Source organism: Helicoverpa armigera, chromosome 2 (genome assembly GCF_030705265.1).
Source record: "Helicoverpa armigera isolate CAAS_96S chromosome 2, ASM3070526v1, whole genome shotgun sequence".
NCBI lineage: Eukaryota > Metazoa > Arthropoda > Insecta > Lepidoptera > Noctuidae > Helicoverpa > Helicoverpa armigera.
The window spans coordinates 9,437,612-9,459,369 of NC_087121.1; the positions used below are offsets into that span (position 1 = coordinate 9,437,612).

Sequence of the window (21,758 nt, forward strand, 5' to 3'; positions counted from 1 at the left end):
TTAGCCTTTGACAGATATAAGTGACTCACTCACGAATCTATTTGAAACATTCGAATATAATTATGGTAAAGTAGCAATAAGCGGAAACTAGCTACATATTAGTGAATGTTGCAATAGCCAATACTGTGTCCAATAGACAATGGGTGCGGAACCCGCGAACGCACCGAGGTTGAGGCCTTGACTCCATGCCTTCAAACTTTACTGTTTATTGCCATATTGTTATAAATAAAACAATGGTCAGAGGAAATGGGAATGTGCGTTTGCTTTGACATTAACGTTATCAGACGTACTTATGAAGAGAAGCTGCCAAAAGTAGTAATTATATACTTATCAAGAACACCAGATCATCCAAGACTTTGCTATGAATACTTTGTAAAACATTCTGCGATCCCGAAGGCTACAGGGTTTGTTGCTAGGAACGTGTTCTATGACCATTTAATTTGAAATGCAGAGTATAATTTTAAAGTAGACAAGTAGGTCCTTGGAGCACCCAAAAGTACTTGGAGTACTAAAATGTCCGTGAATATAAACTAGCTATCTACTTAGAATTGCATTGCATGCTGTAGAAACATTCAGTTGTAGTGAGCTTAACGTCGTATTCGAATCTAGGTTCTTGCTGACTACTTTATAAAATCCACCGATCCTGAAACTTAACCTAATGGGTTGAGTTCAGAAGATAAAGACATCTGATACATATCTAAGGAAAGTTACCAATGCAAATAGAATGTCATTGGAGTTTCTTACCCAAATGCTACTGACACTTGATACACGGCTCCAGAGCGTCTACCAACCATCAGGCGATATACCAACACAAAAGTAAAAGTACATACACTACAATATATCAAAGACTAAACTTACTTGCCAAACACGTTATTGTCTCAAGTATCTGGTTCCGCGACAATAGTCGGTTAAGCAACGGCCTGAATCCACGTATAAGCGGCTAGGCAGCAATACTGTGTTTAATAGTTCCCAGTCATGCGAGCGAATCATTTGGTAACCGGCCTTTTTAGACGTGTGAAAAAAAATTTTGATTGCTGGCTGGTTGCTGGCTTCATTAGATTCGATTTTGTTTTTTTTTTTGAATTTTTCAATTATAGAATGTCGGATACTCGTTTTTCTTTCTTGCCAGAAAGTTTTTGCGGTAATTACATATCGATTATCGAAACTTTCAAAATCGATTCTAACAATAAGGTCTTTTCTTTAGGAATTATTCTCATGAATAGTGATGAATTTATTCCTAATTGTCGTAGATTTGCATGTGTGACTTTAAATTCTGCCCTCTAGTCGATATTTAATGATACAAGTCATCAAGCCGAAGATTTTATTCCCACAAAATCATGACTCTGCATTAGCTGCATGGTCAATAATAATTGATGTTAACCTTTAAAAACAAAACAACGTAAACATGCATGCATAACATTATTATGCTTAGCCACGGCACCTTTTTTAATATCGTATGCATAATTACTATAATACCTAAGGTTATCATTGAAAATGACCTCAAAAAGTGTTAGACATACAATATTTTTAACCACACTTAACGCAATTTTTTGTTGCCATTTTGTTGTAATGAATCATACATATTCTCAATCAATATTAATCATTGGACACCAGATGTAGGCCAATTGATAGTCGTTTGAAACTAGAGCAAGTGTCACGCCAAAACTCGTTTAATTGAGATTGATAGTCGCTGCAAGTGCAGAAAGCGGCGCCGGCGATCAACACACATCAAATCGATCAATTGACTCGCCAATTCCCCACTCGATTATATCGAATCGATCACGATGATTCGTAAAGTTGAGTTTAACATCAGAATCGATGGTCGCAGGTGAAATCTCTCGTGCCACTAAGTAACCGGTCCTGCGTCTCGTCTGACGGGGCGGTGCGCTTCGTGCCGACGTGGTCTTTTTTTTCTAAGATGGCCGGGAAGGTCGCGAGGGGACCAAAGTGTTCAACAAAAACTCCGACGAAGCGCAGATGATGTTTATCTCCCGAACTGGGTGAAGATGTATTTGGGTTATGTTCAGACCAGTTTCTGTCTGTCATCTCTCTCAACTCAGTTTTGGTTTGCAGATTGCGAGATAATATTGAAGCTTGTTTGTACGGTTTTCCTCATTTTTCGTGGGTTGTAAACCTGTTTGGAGAGATTTTTGTTTTATTTTCACACAGCTTTATTTCAAGTTTGGAAATACATAGTGCGTTTACTACTAACCTGTTTGGTTATTTCGGTTTTGAACACGAAACAATGATCTTTATCTTGGTGTTTGATATCTAGAATAGGTTGTACATAGGTACTGACAATAGTCGTTTAGTAATTACAGAAGTATTCGTAAGGCTCGTTATGACAGATAGGATCGGCGTCTGGCCGTGTCTGAACAAAGAGATTTCGCAACGGACGGAATGCTGCCCAAGTCTTGTCCTAGCCTTATTTTCCCTTTATTCGAATCACCTGTTCATACTACATTAGAACTACTACAGCTTTAATAACTATTAATAAAACTACATAATGGGATAGTAAAAATGAATTTACGATAATGATTCAAGCGAGTTATAAATTGATAAAGTAAAAGTAGTTTTCATGAGTCATAAACATAACTCATTTGATGAGAAAAGTAAAGAGGTATAGATAGTTCAACTCAGATTTGCGCGCGGCCCTATGTGTGCGTCGGCTTGTAAATATACTACTTTCATTTGTGTGACAGTGACGTCGTCCGAGCATGACGTGTTCTTATCGCTTTTTGTTATGGGTACAGTCGTTTACGAAAATACTAGTTATTCACGACTCAAAGCTTTTTATTATTAAATATAGTTTTTCACTATTTTCTCATACGTCTTTTCAAATTGACATTGACAGTATCTAAGAAATAAATAAGGTGAAATATCTAAGATGAATCAAATACTCCTTACATATTTTCAGGCTGGGGGTACGCGGACAATAAATAAAAGTGTGGACTAAGAATGTAAAAAGAGGTATAATCTAGTATAATAATGTAAACAAAAAGTGTGGGGAATTAAAATAAATTAAATTGCTTCGCATAATGTCGACCAAAATAAGACGGAAATAATGAAACTCATAAATGAACGTTTAAGTCAAATTGATGAAGGAATGTGGGGTAATACTTGTCGACATGTACAAAAGAAAAAAGAAGAATACTATTTATAGACATTTTGACATGGAGTCAGAATTTATAATTCATCTTGTAGAGTAGCGAATCCGAAAATTCATCATTTGATTTTTCAAGTAGCGATTCATAATCATTATAAATAAATAAACATTAAATTACGTAATAACTGTTTTTCTTTAAACACCACACACTCCCATATAACCCCTAAATAACTGTATTGTACCCGACTGTACCTCTTGTCACGCACACAAAGTCACTGTATATGTACAAGGGTTACCCACACATAAGGCCGCGCGCACGACTGAGTTGAACTTACTATAACACATGCAGATTTCTCGTAATAATAAGCAATAGATTTTGTGTTGGCATTTGTTATTTATAGGCCTTTCTCAGGCGCTTTCCATTTATGTGGAAATGGTGTGCTAGGTAGGTATACTCAATATGATTTATTTCCAAGTAGTAGTTATGTGGTCAAGTCGTGATGGCCTAAATAGGTAAAGAACCAACTTCTCAAGTATGTGCGTGGGTTCGATTGATGCTCCCGCAAGTACCAATGCGATTTTTCTCAACTCTTTTTGCAAGTATATATTATGTACTTATTAAGTATATCTTGGACGCCAATGACCGTGGTTCGCAAGGCACGATAAACTGTAGGTCCCGGTTGTCATTTGAACATCTTTTACCGTCGTTACGGGTAGTCAGAAGCCAGTAAGTCTGATAACCAGTCTTACTTGAGATATGCGGCTGCCAGGATAATTGAGTTGATGAGGTCAGAAAGGCTGTCACTCCTTGTAAAACACTGGTACCTACTCAGCTGCATCCGATTAGACTAGAAGCCGACCGCAACGTAGTTGGGAACAGGCTAGGTAGATGGGATAATGTAGTACTGACTTACCTAAAAAATTATGCTCTCTTCGACATTAAAAGCCACCTTTTCCTACCTATGATTCAATGTTGATACAAAGTAATTGTTTACTATCATGTCTGCATAACGTAGTGTTGATGAATTATAGTAAACAAATCAAAGTTGTTGAAACATGATAAGTATAGTAAACATGACCAAAACAAAGTTCGAAAACAAAGTAAATATTATGTCATAGATAATTTGTATTTTGTAAATAAACAATAAACATGTTTAAAAGTTAAATGACTCGCTATTTGTAGAAGCGGTCAACGAACGATAAGAAATGCCCTATTTTTTGACAGGGAAATAATATCGAGATAAGGTTAATAGAAACATTTGGATGATAGAAAACACTTGGTATGGAGCTATTTATAAATCTTCGATTTTAAACGATATATTTTGGTATGACTGAACTTTTTTTTTGTACGTAAGTATTTGGTCAATGTTTAGACACGGTAGCTTAAGTTCGTTTATTTTAGTCACCAATGAATCTAGTTATACTGTTCTTTGCCTGAAGTTTTTACTTTTTTATCATTTGTTTTTGCTCGATGTCACCATGCTATAGTTTTTCAATCGTTGTCTATGGAATTTGCTAATAATAACTGTTTTGTATTTTAATATTCAATGAGTATAGTTTATGGATAGAAAGCTAGAATCGTAGAAAGTCAGCGTGTTATGTTTTCTATAGAATGTCAACTGTTTGATATGACCTGAGTTCGATATAAAATTAAAATCATTTACCTATGAATATTTTCAAGGAAAATAACAGCTTCTGACTACTGTAGGAGTTTTGTTTCTGAATATAATTAACTGAATTATATGACAAATCCATCCACGTAGGTATAACTTGATATTTTTTTGTAGAATTAAATAATCTTGTTTCATTGTAACTGTTAAAACGTGTTTTGTTTCCGTTAGTATACTTAAATACTTCTTTCTTATGCCGAGAGGATATCTTTACATTAATGTTATTTATTTCTTTGAATGAATTTATAGTAAAATACTCTGATACTGAAATGGAGAAAGAAATAATTTCCGCATGTACCTATAAGTATACTTTCTACATTTGCCACAATCTCTTCTCTCAAAACAACGTTCCAGCCAGATTTACTTTTTTTCAGTTGTTATTAAATACTCAATACTTACAAAGACAAACATGACCATTGTCAAACGACCTGAGAAGTAGCTCGACATCATTATCTCTTATTATGTGTCCTTTGTTTCGTGAAATTAACGATTATCCGTCATTATATATTATATTCAATACCGTCCACGCTCCATGTCGTGTATGACTGTATGTAGGTGATGCGAGACCTTCGCAATCTGGCTGTGATTAGATGAGATGACAAATCTTCTAGCTTTAAGTGCAGCAATTATAATGTATCTGCCATCGACTGCCAGGGTTGTGTAAATGTGTTATGTATGTGCAGACTTGAGATGACGAGATAGATAATGACATGTCATAGGTACAATGGCATAGTGGCTTCTAATTTTTGGGGAGTCGATTAACATAGTAAGTTAAAACTGTACTGCTGTTGCGAACATCATATTTTCTTTCTTATTTGATAATTATGAGACGACAGGCCACACTTTCAAGCAGTAGCCACTGGTTCAGGTAAGGCACACCCTTTGATTGTCCAAAAGTTCATTCCCTAGGACCAGAATTTTATTAATAGCTATTACTCATTATAATGAATCCTTGAGGTAATATTAATAATGCAACAATTTCCTGTAACTCCTACACATATAGCACACATTCAAGTACTTACTTTTAATAGTTAAAGTAAGTATGAGCTAAACGATGGTACAATGATGTCATCCTATGTTCTGTTTGTATTCGTCAAGGTGGTATGAGGTGATCGTAAACAGATTTAACGCCTTGTAATTAATAGTGTTGATAACGTTAATTGGTCCTTGTTTGGGAAGGAAAACTTGAGTACAAAATTAGATATAGGTACAACCGGACTGTTGGCAATGAGATGATGCGAAAACTTACAAATTGCGACTTGACATACAGACAATACTTGTGACACAATTATTAATTATTGCTTTAGATAAATACTATCGAAATTATAGTTAATAAATATCTGGTAAGTTGTAAGCTACAGGCCTCACTGAAGTATCTCATAGTCCCGTATCACCTGGTCACTAGTTTGACGCATACAACTGTTGCTTTCAATCCATCTCAGATCCTCAGCCCTTCCATATTGCCGAAGAGTGTCCTACATTTTCAGACTTCGTGTAATTCTTCTTTACCTATATGGCATTCCAAATTGGACTTTATATAATCGTCTCTGTTTTAACATGGTCGAGTGTTTCAAGTGGTTCTTTACGGCTATTATGTCACCTGTCATACCGTTTATAGACATGAGTTGATATATCAAATGCAGGTTATCAGCAACTTTCCTTCCTGCATCGTTTTTATGCTTGTTATATATGCATGGGTGCACTTCCACGCTGCATATGTATAAGTGAGTTATTGTCATTGAACGCTTACGTACACAGAAGATCTTGGGTAATAAAGTTTACTGGGTGATGCATACCTATGTGCCAATGTATTGAGCATCGTAGTCTTCATTTGTTTTATTCTGTCGACAAAAATCAGGAAAATATATCTGGATTGTATAACTGGCATATCATAACTTCTAAATCTAGATTTCAAAATCAAACGTTCCATTACGCCTATTCCATTAGTACATGAAACACATAATTTTGTAACGATTGACAATCTTCCGACTAATCGAAGTAGAAAACTGCCGGCCATACGTAACTAATAGTTTGTTTCGCAAAGTCCGGCGAATCTAAGCCCATATCAGGAGTTTTGCAAGCACTCAACGTTCCGTGAAGGAATGCACGCGATGCGCAAGCGAACCTTCGTATTGTTAACATGTCAGTTTATAACAGTTTTTGTATGAATGTGGCCGTTACGCCTGTCTTCGAAGTGTTAGGTGTACTTTTGTTACACGTTTTGTGCAATGATTAGGTGTGAAAAGAAGGCATGTTTACGCACCATTAGTGTTCTTTTCTAATTTGCAGTAACCAAACTTAGAGATTCTGTTAATTAGGAAAGGAAGTATGTAGAAGGACCGGTAGAATAGAAAAAAACGTTGGCATGTCATCTTTTACCTTATTTAAATCTTTATTTCTAAGAACAGTACTTGCTAAACACTAGAAAAACACTCAATGAGATGGCTTTTTATTTACATACATAATAAGTGTTCAAGAGAAAGGGACTTACCTTTGATTGTAAACGTTTCGCTCGGCGGTCTTGTGGTCAGGTTTTCACTACAAATATTCGGTCTTTTGAAATTGCGGAAACTCTCATATTTTCTTTTCCCATTGAAATAGAGAATGTATTTTGTATATTGTCTTTGCGGGCCTTGTTTACAATCATGAGGATTGAAATGATGAAAAGGTGTATGTGACAATAATGTTTGTGATGCCAAAATTTAATCCTTATCAAAGACTATCAGTGTAAACTACGTAATAACAGTATGTCTTCAAGGAGGGTTGGCTAACAAGGAAGGTAGTAGAATCGCAGCTCTGGACAAATGTTTTGTTTAAAGTTATGATTTTGGGAGCTAAATATACTTATGAAAATGAAATGTATCGCACTTTTCACCACCTTCCTGGAAGGCCAACCCTCTGTAAAGACAGTCTGTTATTTCGTCGTTTAAGTCGAAAGTACTTTTCAATGATCAAAAAGTCCACTAACCAGTTACCTCAATAATCGTGAGCTTACCATCCCAGTTTTATCTTTTACAAACTGCAAATTATTCGACATTTGCATGAGGAAGCGTATGATTTTATTACGGAACTTCAGCGGTAGACCGCATGGTGCGATCATAGACGAGATGCGGACAAATGCGGACTGATGCGGAGTAATGCGGACAGAAGCGGATGATGCGACCGTTTTGCAGTCGGACTGCAGGTGGTACCGTTGTTTGACCGTGCGCGTGAGCAGAGAGCTGCGAATTAACGTGTGTAGTCGTGTGAGGAATAGTGCAAGTGTTCTTCTTGAGTTGTCTGTTTGTTCTTATTGGAGTAGCTGGGCCTGATTAGACTGGGTGGTGGACATGGTAAATGGTACAATACGAGTTAAGATAGGGATTATTAACCACAGAGTGAGCGAACTACATATTTATAATTTTAAAACTATGTTTTATTTACACTTTTTGGGTGAGTGTGTACCCATGTAGTGACTTCAAGAAATTTTATGAGTTCTTGAAATTGAATTTGCGAGGTATATGGCTTATTATAGCTCCTCAGAATACAAATGAGAATAACCCGTTAAACACTAGCCTCACAACGAGGGTAAACGTTTTTATATCTCAATCCATTCCACATATTTTCTTACAGCGAGCGGCGCCAACAAAAACAGATGCACATCGCAAGAAAGAATTAAGATTCACAAAAGCCAATAGTCCATGTAAATAAGTCGGACATAGATTTACATGTCCGTATTGTCACGCTACCCGATTACGTGTCAGTGTGTGCGTGACGCGCCCCGGATGGCAATAGCCATTGACCAATTACCATCACACGAAATCACGACACACTTGTTCTTGTATTCGTGTTAATTGTAAACTGTTCCTATTTTTTTTTAAATTGTTTTTTATGGGTGTTTTTATGGATTTGATTTAGTTTCTATGGATTTGACAAATAATGCGCAGGTGTTGCTTGGATAAAAAATCTGTTGATTAAGTAGGTACCAATCATCATTTAATTAAATAAATTAAACAATGTTTTTTACTGGAAATCATGTAAAACCAACCACGCAATTGCGTATTATTTCGTCTATTTATGTTTATGAATCGAAATTGTGTAATAATGGCCTAAGATTAAATCAATTTTCGGTAAACTATTTTAGAGCGCGAGCGTCATAAAATTAAACGACAGTACTAATCACGGGCACTAATCGATTGGTTACTAAATCATTACCTACCTACTTACTTACTTCCGAATCGAACACCAAACTTACGTAATGCAATTAAAATTCTAAAAAATCATAAATAAATAATTAAAGTAACTTGACTTGGAAAGTTACGAATTAAATCGTCTATCGCTAGTTCTCTCTTCCTTAGAGAAATCGTTTGTCGATAAATGTAAACAAATACATTTTCTTAGTCGGATTTCTAAGATGCCTCTCGTATCTACAACTCTATCTAATAATCAGCGATGAAAGAAAATACTTGAAAGTAGATGAGAATATTGATAAAGTTATATTAATCAGCTTTCATAGTGTTTTCAAAATCATTTATTAACCGCATTAAACCAAACCCAACTTCAGTTCTCCAAGTCCTAAGTAAACCTCGAACAAAACTTAACGAGCGATCTTGAAGCAAAAACAAATGGTTATGAACCAAATAACATTCAAATTGAATGCTACCCGTACCTACATAAGTATTACGTTATTTCGCAAAACGAACTTGTAATTTATAAACAGGTATTTTGTATTCGGTGCTACGATTATTGCTTTTTAGCTATTTGCTAATCGCATATCGGGTTTACTTAAAACGTTCCTAGAATATTATTATCTGCGTGTGAGGTAACCTTAGTACGTAAATGTCAATTGAATAAAACCTCGTTGCTTGTTCGCGCCTAGGAGCTTTTGATTCTTTATTTGAAACTGATAGGCATGAGCTAAAAAAAGGTTTTATATTTTAAGGGATCTAAAGCTCTATTATTTTCATAAAATTGGCTACTTTTGAAAGGCAAATGTTAAGTAAGAACTATTCTTAACGGTGCTGGTAAAAAAAAGGCAAACGCGAACAATGTCCTGCAATCCTCCACTTTCTTTGTTCCACTAGCCGACATATTTAAACATTTTTCATTTGTAAACCACACCTTGAAGAAGAGGTCACGCTTAACATACCAAAGAGACACATGGTCTGTAAATTAGACGGCAACCTAAGTAGCTTCGCGGGAAAATAAGAAAGTGAAACTGGCCATTGGTAATTGGCGGGAAAAGTGAGCTGTGAAAATACTGGGCCGCCATGTTTTCTTTCCTGTCATTTGGTTTTTAAATAATTGTTGAAAAGCTGTTTTTTAACACCAATTCCAACTTCTTCTTCTTGAAATTAATGATCGTTTTTAGTATATCATAATATATTAACATGTTTTTTAAAGTAGAAGTAAAACAAATTAAACAATTGATGATATTCGATACGCCAACAGATTCAATGTGACAAGATGAAAATACGTTCGAAAACGTAACTTTTGCAGACGACAAAGAATACTGCATGTTTATGTAAGGACCTGAGTTTTATTCGCAATTTTATGCAAACTTGCATTTATGTACCACTATTGTTTTAGCCATCGTGAACTTTACGTAATAGTTGCGTAACTTGTAAAATGAGGAAGTTTATTAATATTTTAAGTGCTATTTGAAATGCTAAATGACTTGAATGTTTAATTGTGCGAATGGTTATGGCTGGAAACAAAGGCTGGGCCATGTAGTGTTTAAGTAGTACCATAGATTACAGAACATAAACTATTAGGTACTACTTACTGCTAATGAATGTATTGTGTAATAGGTACCCTGATAATTTATACATATTTGCGAATGTAACCGGAACATGTTTTGTGACTAATAAGTATCGTTTGCCTTGGCCAATTCTTTGATTGGTGACTAATTTTAGGTTACCTTCGATATTTTCGAAAAATGGAGGTATCAAAACGTACAGTTTTATAATTGCTACGAGAAGTTATTGGCTCGTAAAATAATCAATTTATTTCATCCACCTAATTGTGGAAGTAGAAGAAGTTTGGCCAAATTACAGCGGAAACTTAGTTAAATATTGATATTAGTTTTTCGTACGGGGTGTAGCAATATCCACGCCTCAATATCCTTCACAATTACTGTATCCGAACGCTGATTTATATCGAATTGACATTGCAACATTATGTGCTAATTGTTTTAATTGCTGAACAAAACAAAATTTTGTGTTTGGCAATTAGATGCCATTATTTGATTGTATTTATTATTGTAATAATTTCGAAAAGGTTTTTCGGTGGAACCAAAGACTTTGGAATACTGACTGAAACCCACCTTTGTTCCTTCTAGATTTCTTTTGTATATGAACCCAAGGACTAAGATTCGATTCTTCTTAATCTAGCTCTTTGCCGACTGGCGAAAGTTGGCAGTCATCTCCGTATACTTCTTGTAATATTTGGCGAGGCTAAACAATTTAGCGGAATTCGATTTACAGTACAGTTACAGGCCAGACCACAACCAACAGTTCAATTCACTTAAAATAATCCTAATAATTATTACACACACACCTGATCTTAACAAGGACATACCAGACTTTCTCCTTACGCAGCGATTCGCCTACGGTTCGCCACCAAATGTCGCCTGAACCCGGTCACCTATTTAGAACGCACTTATCATGTTTAGGTGTGGGCCACGTAGGTGCGTGGAGCGATTGCTAATGTGACGATGGAATGCTGTGAGGTAGCTTCGAAAGGGTCACGGGCGATTGAGCTGGGTATCTGAGATCCTGCGTTTGAATTTCGAAGAGGTATCTAGGATTGGTATTTTGTGATAAAAAGTCTGGTTTGATTTTATTGTGGGTTGTTTTAAGATAGCGAGCATGAAGCTATGCAACCTTCGTATTTGTGGTTTGATTTCTAGGTCAATGATTTTCATATAGCCTGCGTCTCCCGCTGTTTTATGTACCCTCAATATATGTGCAATTTTTTTTAATTCTTTTATCATCCTTAGCGGTGGCATGATAAACGGGATCAGTCCAGTATTGAATATTACTTTAGGTATATATTTGTTCTTGTTGTTTCTCCAAAAGCATGATGCGTGGTTCTAACGATTCTGTTACAGATACCAAACTTTGCCTGTCTGTCATGAAAGGAAGGCTACTCTTTCGTAACTTACTCTATAAAACTAATCTAGGACTTAGGAGCCTATCTTACACCATACACCATGACAGACAGTCAGCTTACCGAGTGCATACCATCGTCATGTGGGTAGAACAATGTGCCGATTGCCATAATATTAATATTGTTGCCCATTGAATATGCATACGTTTAAACAGTGCTCATATACAATAGCTACTATATTAATACATATTATATGTATTACTATACCTATGTATAGCTGACCTTGTGGTAACTGAAATGTGACTGAGACGTGGACGTGGAATGTCAAAATATTTGATATTGCCGATCTAATTGAAATACCTTTGGGTCTTGTTTGTGTAACATATTAGGAAGACAGTTATAAATGTTTTGAATGTGATTTCCTGCAGAATTTTAACGTTTCTTATGTGATGGTCACATGTTGAAGTGACGCGTCACTGTTTTGTTAAGACTTTGTTTGACGACCTCGATGGCGCAATGGTCACCATGCCGGACTGCCGAACCTGAGGTCCCGGGTTCCATTCCCGGTTCGGTCGACATTTGTGTGATGAGCATGCTTGTTGGCCGTGGTCTGGGTGTTACAATATGTATTTATAAATATGTATATATGTAGCTATATGTAGTTTATCAGTTGTGTTAGCACCCATAACACAAGTTAATTAGTAACTTACCATGGGGCTAACCGACTGTGTGTGAAAAGGTGTCCCGGCATTATTATTATTATTACTTAAAATTGTTGCCCGTTGCCTGCAATTATGAATTTTCTTTAAGTAAGATTAATTTTCGATTGTCGGGATATCATAACTAAGCTCACTTAGAACAATATGTGTAGATTTTAAAATTATGAAGGAAGTTAGAAGTGACTGCCAACATATTCACGTGCGCAGTTACAAAATAAGCACATTTTCCTACTGAAACCGAAATGCGGTCGCGTTTCAAACGCAACTGCTTATCTAATCTATCACTTTCCTTCTTAAGAAAAAATCGTGTAGTTAGAAAGAGAGGTGCGATAGATCTTAGCTGATCTTAGCTAAGAGAATGTTGTGAGAACCGACAGTTACAATAGAGCAATTTTTGCGGCATTATCTTTTAATTATAAGTACCAAAAAAGTGGGTTTTTAGGATACATTCACACCTATTTGTTAGTGCTTATTTATTGAGGAAACTGTTCGTCGCATTGGCCGTCAGGTTTCACAGAGGCAGTCAGATAATTATATCCAAAATGTCCGAAGCTTTTTTCTCAAGACAAGTTAAGCTCTGATAAGCCGAATTAACTCTTACAAGTTTGACCTCCTTCGTCCATTCAATAACTTTTACTTTTAATTTAACCGATAACTTGACGTTTAAAAGAGGTTGTGTGCAAGAAACTTTATGTTATACACGTTATGAAAACTTATAAATTGTTATTAGTATTCTACCTTGTATTTATTCTTGTGCGTGTGAGACAATAGGTTGTGAAATCCCGGTAAATGCGCACGCGTTGATGACGAGATCTGTTGGCTGGTTCAATGAGAAGTTGTGAGCAGAGCAGACTAAGTACAGGCATTCTCTTTATGTGTTTTGTGAATGCATTCATTTTCATTGCATTATCAAAATTGCAGAACAAAGAGAATCTAATGAAAAAAATTACGTGGTCGAATTTAGAACCCTTCTTTCTTGAAGTCAGCTAAAAAGCTGTTTAAGAAAATCGTTAAAGAAAATCTGAAATCGTTACGAACCATATAATTTTCTTTCTTTTAAACTCTAAGTTTTATTATTTGCCTTGATTTTACTAACTTCACGATGTGTAATAGATATCTGCACTAAGTATAGGTGTTCGCTGATAGACACAGCCTCTATAATCAATTACAAAAAACAATATAGAACGCTTAATGCTCATGTCTTGATTCTTGACATACAATTTAGAACTTTATAGTGACGTAATAAGGTGTTTTATGCTCTGTCTTGTCTTTTGTATATCAATGGAGTTACGTCTCTGTGTGAGCTGTGCAGTGTGCAGTAATTATTTGATGACTTAATAATCAGGCTTTATCTTTTGTCTGTTTCCTGGTCTTCAGGTTATAGAGCAAAAAATATACAATGGGAACTGAATCTAGTTATACATCTCTTAATATTAAGAGGTAACTTTGTTAAACTATAACTAACTTCAGAAATACTGACTGATTTTGTCAAGATTTTGAGCATACCTACTTTATTCAATATTTTAAAGAAGTATTTAGTGTTTTAAATAACTGTAGAAATGTTTACACGAATATATCGGTTGATAGGTATTTTATACAACCTAGGTTAGCGTCCTTAGAATTAGCGTTGCCCCATGCTTTATAGGTAATAAGTTATTTTTGCGGTTTTTATATGAGATCACTTCAAATTACTTGAAATTCGAATGCGTTGATCGAAACAAATGTTTCGGAGAAACCCGACTGCAAATACGAGGAAACTGCCAGTTGATTTATTCATTCTTAATTGCCTATAATTATTGTTTGTGAATTTAAATAAATAATTAATGAGAGAATTTTAATTTTATTAAGACTCTATATTACTTATATCTTTAATTTGCATTTAACATTGGCTAACTCATTGATGGTTGGAAAGATGGTTCAAATAATTCCTAATAGGTACTGATGCATTCTAAAGAGTTTAGTATGAAAAGCGACGCAGAATACCTATTCATAAAATCCGTGCAAAATACTATGACTACATAAAATTTCATTACCTATACAATAGTATCGGACACCCCGTAAAATATAAAATCATGACTCGCCATGAATCATAAGTATTTATAATTCAGGTTTCAACTCACATTTTACACTTTCTTCTCCAAACAAGGCCTTATACTCGTAAAGAGTTTACGAGACTTTTGCAAAGGTATGAATTTATATACAGCCTGCATAGGTACTCAAGTTTCGTCACAAACGGATGGTAACCGGTGAATCAGGCTATCGGTATTTTCATGATTATTCTCTCAATGATCTTATTGGTATGCTGTTTATTAATAAACTTTAGTTCTAGTAAATAAAGGCGAAGTTATTTGTTTTACTGCTTTGGTAATTAATGTTATTTTTGTTTTGTTATCACCATAGTATTACTGATTGTCGAATTAGGTGTCTCTAAAATTGAAATCACCATATCAAACCCAAAAAAAGCAAACTTTTTTGTCGCATCTCAATGTCGGAATGGACGTTAGGTTGAGTAGATGTTAGGTACCTACTTTAATACAAAATATTAAGAGAGATATTTTTGTCTCAAAAATTTCCCAATATTTATAATGTTTTACATATAAATCTAACCAGTTATTTATGTCTATTCCAGTTGAGATCTACCTATCGCCTGTGGAGACGCACTGCAGCAATGTGGACTACTTCATCCCTGACGAGAACAACGAGACGAAAGGCCTGTCAGACGACGCTATGAACAGGTAAGACTTTTATGTAGTACTTACATTCATTTACTAACATGTAAATTACACTTTTAAATATTAATGCATTATGTTCTTCCCCAGTGACGTTGAGTGTTTGATAAATCCTGACGTTATTCGGGACATCCCTAGTTACATTTCAACGATTCATCATCATACTATGTATGTATGGATCATTTTGATACATAGGTACATTACGAAGACAATTTTTATGTATTTACATATTTTACTGTTAACCAAAATCATGATGGATAAATATTTTTTTGTGATTTGATGTCTCGAGATTTTCAAAATATTTTCTTACACGCACCTTTCTCTCATTTTCCCATAACATCAGTTAAAGAATGAATAAAGAAATCATCACTATCATAACTTATACAAACAACAGCTGTGCCATATGGCACACAGATAAACAATACCTATAAACTACTAATTATATCATCTACAGACAGAACAATAGAATAGTAAGGTACGGGGCATTAGCTACGGGTCATTGAATCATTATGTAAAGCTATAGTTATGGCAAAGGTAGTTATTATGATCTGTGCAATCGTCGTGACAATCTGTGACAAAGGAATCTAATCTTTACTTTCCCTGCGAGGGAATTTAGAAAAGGTGTCACTCAGTATTTGTTTGATATAGGTTTACTTGTTCTAGATGGCAAAAAAATTATTAAGCCTTGTGAAACTATTTTATGTTAGAACAGACACTTAATTTAGAAATAATATAAAGTTACAGTCACAATTCTATGAAGATGGTTGGTGTTTCCTACCATAAAATTTAAAACAAATAGAACAAATAAAACCAACACTAATTTATCACGCAAACACTGGTAATTTCGTAACATCTTGCAAGATACTTGACTGCAAAACCCTGAACTGCAGTGACCTTGCTTACAATATCGTCTTTGCACTTGCTTTTATTGCATAGTGACGTAGACATTTGCAAAATTCGCTTTGTATTCTCATCTCTAAAATTTCATGGTGTCCCACAAGGCACTATTCTAGGACCAACGCAATTGCAATGCAGTTAAAAGACCTTGGGTTCCCAACTAGGTCAACGCTTCGTCGGCCATTGATTGATATTGAGACAAATCGTTATATTGTCTGTGTTCGAATCACAGTTGATAATCATTCGCAGATAGTTATTGCTACATTGAAGGCGTACAATAAATAATACTTTATAAGCCTTAGCTATTAATCTTTTGAAGGCTTGTCTCTTGAGTAATTTGTGGGCTTGTACGAAACTGGTATCTAAATCTCTAAGTAGGTTGTTCTATAAATATTCATCGATTTTTGAATATTTTCAGTACTGAATTTATTATTGGGATTAAAGTAGGTAGATGCAATTAAACAGGAACCTTGAAGAGTCTAAAATATCAGCTTTAAACAAGAACGACTATGTAGATTGTATAGCATAAACACCGCTACAAGAAATAACATCAGTAGATAGGTAGGTACAGTTACAATACCGCTGTGGTCAACTCGATCTACCGCAAGGTTTGTGTCTCTTCTACGCAGTTTCATAACAAACTCATCTTCAGAAATTGTGATCGATATTTTATAATCTGTGACGAATTTATAATTATTTTTTATATCATCAATATCAGTTTTATTATTCATATACCAGGCAGTATAAACAATAATGTTATATTTTTATATAATTAATATGTTATGACTTACAAGAGAATACGAAGATGAATAATAATTACAGTATTGAGAATGTGTTCACACATGTTACAAGATGTATATTGTCATGTGATTGAAACAAAAGCCTTTCATTATCTTGTATTGACTATACTTTGTGTATCTTATGACTGACAATCAGCTGACATTGAAGAAAATCTTAAATAATGGTACATAATTAAAACTCTTCTGTAGTGGTAATGGGCTCAAAAATTCTCTAAGAATCTCCACGTCAGTTTTAAAAACTTCAGGCATCGAATGTTTGGAGTTCTGTACCTACCTGCTAAAGTTAAAGCCATACAAAAAATGTAAGTAGGTAGTCGGTACGGAGTACGGAGGTATCCACAAATACTATTAAAATTCATGGCAGAGGTAATGTGCACGACGCAGGGAATCTACTTCGACTTAACGTTCTCAAGATCTGTCCTAAATATTTAATCATTTACTTGACCCAGGATCCCTTTTTTGAAACGATCAGTTGTTCCCATTCCTGGTCTTCTAATGGTCCAATCTAAACTCATTTTATTCTACTTCCAGGCTGCACATGGCGCGTTCAACGGTAGCTCTGTTCATAGTGGCGTTCCTGTCCCTCTTCATCGCGTTCTGGACCGGCGTCGTCGGCTGCTGGAAGCGCAGTCCAGGCAATATTACTGCCACTGCCATACTTATGCTGGTCACATGTGAGTATTTCGTTGCAAATATCACCACAATTGAACATATAAAATTGGATAGAACTAGGGCTACCATCTCTAATTCCGCCAAACCCGGACAAACATTAAAAAAACCCGGACATTTGGCGTAAATCGCATTTTTTCCCCGAACGAGTACGATTTTTTTTAAACAAAATAATATCTAATTTGTAATCCATTTACTATTAACATATACTTAAATTCAATGAGGTGCTTCTTTACATGAAAAGTGTCCGGGTTTTCCCCGGACACTTCTTGAAACCTCGCCCGGACATCCCCCGGATGGCCTCCAAAAGAGGACAAATCCGGGGAAACCCGGACGGATGGCAGCCCTAGGTAGAACTAACGCCCATGTTTTCATTGGTTAAAGTAAAAAAGTTGTTAACCTCCATCTGAATTGTATGCAGGTTGTTAGTGAAGAAATATATAATTTGGCGATCCTAAGTCATAAGTAAACAAATTGAATGAGTACCTACCTGTTACTTGATTACCTAAAACTTCAGTCTTAAAATATTTCTTCATTTTCAGATTAGGGTTACTCGTTTGACTCGGACGAAAATAATATGTTTGCTAATGACATTGACTGATCTTATTATGGTGTTTCAGGTTTACTAGCGGCAGGTGCGATGGCATTATGGCACGGAGTAGAATTCTACGAAAAGGAGAAGGTCGTTGGAGAGGAATACTACCAACAATGGCCTAACGTAAGTTTGGAAAATATAGGATAAGCTAGTTAGAAAGAAGAATATTAAAAATAGTTCTATGTGTCGTTAGACCTCAATACTGAAAAATTCATAGCAAAAGCTGAAATATTGTGTAAGATAATGTAATATTAGCGCAATATTCGAGCTCATTGTAGCTACCTTTAATAAGTTAAATACATGGATATGGATGAGAATGGACACCAGTCTGACAACGAGTCTAAAAATAAATCATTACTTTGGACCTTATGTCGTCCTTCGACTCAGACAGGAAAAATGTCTTAATATTCCATGTAGTTGTAGGTATACATTTAAGCCAAAGGTTTGTACCACATTATTGACCCACCCCCAACACCAGGTGCTAAAAGACAACTCTTCGATCTGGTACGACTGGTCGTACATCCTCGCCTGGCTGTCTGTCGGCGTTTCCTTTGGCAGCTCCATTTTATTCTTCTCCGCCGCCATTTACCTGAGCAAGGAAAAAAGGCGGGAACAGCAGAATAACGTGCAGTACATAATGCCAGGTTAGACCGCCATCTTGAGCGGCCATCTTGTTACGCTTGGCGGGAATAAGACTAAAATCTTTTGTATATTTTCTACGATTTCCCTCTGATGACATTGTTACAAATATTGTTTGTAAGTGTTCTGTAATGTGTATGGTAATTAGGTAACCTTTATTTTTGTAAATGTTTGTCGTAAAATAAATGAATTAATATTGGTACCTAATCATACGCATTACACTTCACTAGACAGTAAATCATCAATAACTTAGTTGATAAGAACATTCGGTTAAGTATCTCATACTAACAAAAAGCTTTTTCTCTTTTTTTCATGTTTCTATGAACCTTGGCTACTGCGTATAACTTCGCGACTGCGACCGGTCGTTTAACGCATATCAATGTAACTGGCTATCTCATAATATCTGGTTTACGCCAAACGCAATACTAACTCGCTTACGGACGAATTTATTAACATTGGTGCTGTAAATATTGGAAAAATAACTATATTTTGAACGAATTAAAATTTACTTTGAACTGATACCTACTACTGTACATAACGAACTTGACTTATACATACAACACATATACAACATATGAAATTAATTGGCGAAAATAAAATCCCCGCTAAAATTTCCGAATCACATGTAAAAACACACACACACATTCAAACCCACACTGCCTCACACACAAACACACCTATATCTTCCACAATACACGCACACATTCGCAACCCCGGCGGTATAAACCAGATATTACGTGAGAAGACCCGCGTGTGGTACGACTGGTCGTACATGGTCGCTTGGTGCGGCGTGGGCCTGTCACTGATGTCCGCCATCTTGTTCTCGTCGGCGGCCATTTGCTTGCGCGGCGAGCGGGAGCGGGAGGAGGCGCTTAACATGCAGTACCTCATGCCCGGTATGCTTGGATAATCATTTCATACGATCATACGTTGTAGAAATAAAATAGGAACTTAGTAATAAGGCAGGCGTCTATATACCAAATATAGGAACTTAAGTACAGAGGCAAGCATCTACCACACGCTGCGTAGTCTCTAACGAATGTCAATGCTAGTCCATCATTCAAGCATGACAAGATTATCAAGATCTACTAAAGAGTTCCGGTGCTGTTGAAGTGCATTATTAAACGAACCTAGAAGAAATTATGTTTTGCTATTGACAACATTAGTTGCAAGGCCTTGCCTTTAGAATACACAGATACATACTCACCACATCAAAATTCAAGCTGTAACTTCATCATAATTACATCATTTAAAATACTGATCTCATCAAGACATTAATCACACGATTTAAAATTAATTCATGCCATTACACAAACTCATAAGTATTCAAAGAGAAAAAAATATTGCTTGTGGCAACACAAAATTTCTAATGATTTCTTTTGTAAATATTTTTTTCATTTTAAACAGGGTGCATGAGTGGTTGTATTTTTTTTTGCCTGTGATTTTTAATATATTTTATTTCAAGACATAGAAAAGTGTTTAATTAAATAAAAATAGAGATTTCCCAATTATCTGGGACTTGTAATAAAAAAACTTATCGAATTATTGTTTAAAACAGAAAATAAGGAACAATTTAGTAAACTACTGAGAACACAAAAATATTTTGTTTGCCTGAAATAATCTGCCATATTTCTAATATTATTTTTTGGTGTGTTCACAGTGTACCCCCAGAAGCAGCAATACGCGTATGCAGGCTACCCGCCTCCTCAAGCGTACCCGGGCCCCTACTACCACGGGTCCCAGTACGGCCCCTACAACTACTGAGCCTGTGACCAGATGAGGGACCTCGTGGCGGCGCACTTCGCCAACGCCCCCGCCCCGCAGGCACCCGCGCGCAACCCCTCCCCGCCCCACGCCCCCGCCCCCTCCCTGCCCTCCTCCCTCGAGACGTACAACTCCCACCGTAAGATCAAGCGGCCTATGCTCGGCGGGCGCCAGGTGTACCGGCCCGTGCGGCGCCACACGCTGTCGCGCATCGACGAGGCGCCGGGCGCCACGCGGCCGCGCTCCAAGAGCCTGCAGCACTCCGCCGACTTCTCGTCCACGCGGCCCATCCTGCGCTCGCGCTCCAACATCTCGGCCGACACCAGCCGCAGCGTGCCCGTGTGCAACCAGAGCCAGGACGTGCAGCCGCAGGTGGAGGGCCCCAGCCCGCAGTACGCGGAGCCCGAGCGCTCCGACTCCTCGTCGTACGAGCGGCCCGCCTCCATGACGGACCTGCCCATCATGGTGCCGCTGGACCCCGCCACCGGCGCCTACATCCCCTACCCGGAGTACACGTACTACCGCGACGACGGCTGTCGGCTGGCGCGCTACAGGCAGTACAACAAGTCAAGGAAATACTCCTCCAAACATAGTAATTTATATTTAGCGTTCATGTATTAAACCCGCGCGGGTGTGTAGGTGTATCACGAAACATAATTGAAAAGCAATGGTTACGAGTTTCGATTATTGCCGTACAGTGTATGACGCCACAACCCATGAATTTTATTTTTGAAAAGTTTGCGTTCTTGTCTTCCAAACATTCATACACTGTTTTTTATAAATGGGTGGCCCGAATCTGGTTGAGAGAATATTCTTTAGACTATTGGCACATTTACCTCTAAGCGGCGGCGCGAGGCCTCGATCGACCGGTAACAGGTAGAGTAGGACACGACGACATCGAGCCGCGTCGCCGCGCCGCGCACGGTTACGCGAAACTCTGACGCCACTGACTCTTAACGTTTCCATGCGACATTACGAACAATCTCTGCTACGAATTTTAGATAACTGTATTGTAACAATGTATTGGGAGAGACGCTGTAATTAGGAGTAAGTAAGTGAACACTCCGCCATAATATACAGA

General features: G+C 36.8%; 1 protein-coding gene across 2 annotated transcripts in view; it reads left to right on the forward strand.

Moving 5' to 3' along the window:
• Positions 1-20,823, forward strand: part of LOC135118176 (uncharacterized) — a 45,209-nt gene extending 24,386 nt beyond the window's left edge. Inside the window, exons 3-7 of one of the 2 annotated variants that reach the window (XM_064039435.1) lie at positions 15,214-15,319; positions 17,542-17,684; positions 18,300-18,397; positions 18,753-18,918; positions 20,574-20,823. In XM_064039435.1, the coding sequence (XP_063895505.1) occupies positions 15,214-15,319; positions 17,542-17,684; positions 18,300-18,397; positions 18,753-18,918; positions 20,574-20,677 (617 nt within the window). In that variant the 3' untranslated portion in view covers positions 20,678-20,823. Of the gene's footprint in view, positions 1-15,213; positions 15,320-17,541; positions 17,685-18,299; positions 18,398-18,752; positions 18,919-19,643; positions 19,810-20,573 lie in introns of both variants that reach the window. The other variant, XM_064039431.1, reaches the window with a different exon arrangement.
• The last annotated feature ends 935 nt before the right edge of the window (positions 20,824-21,758 follow it).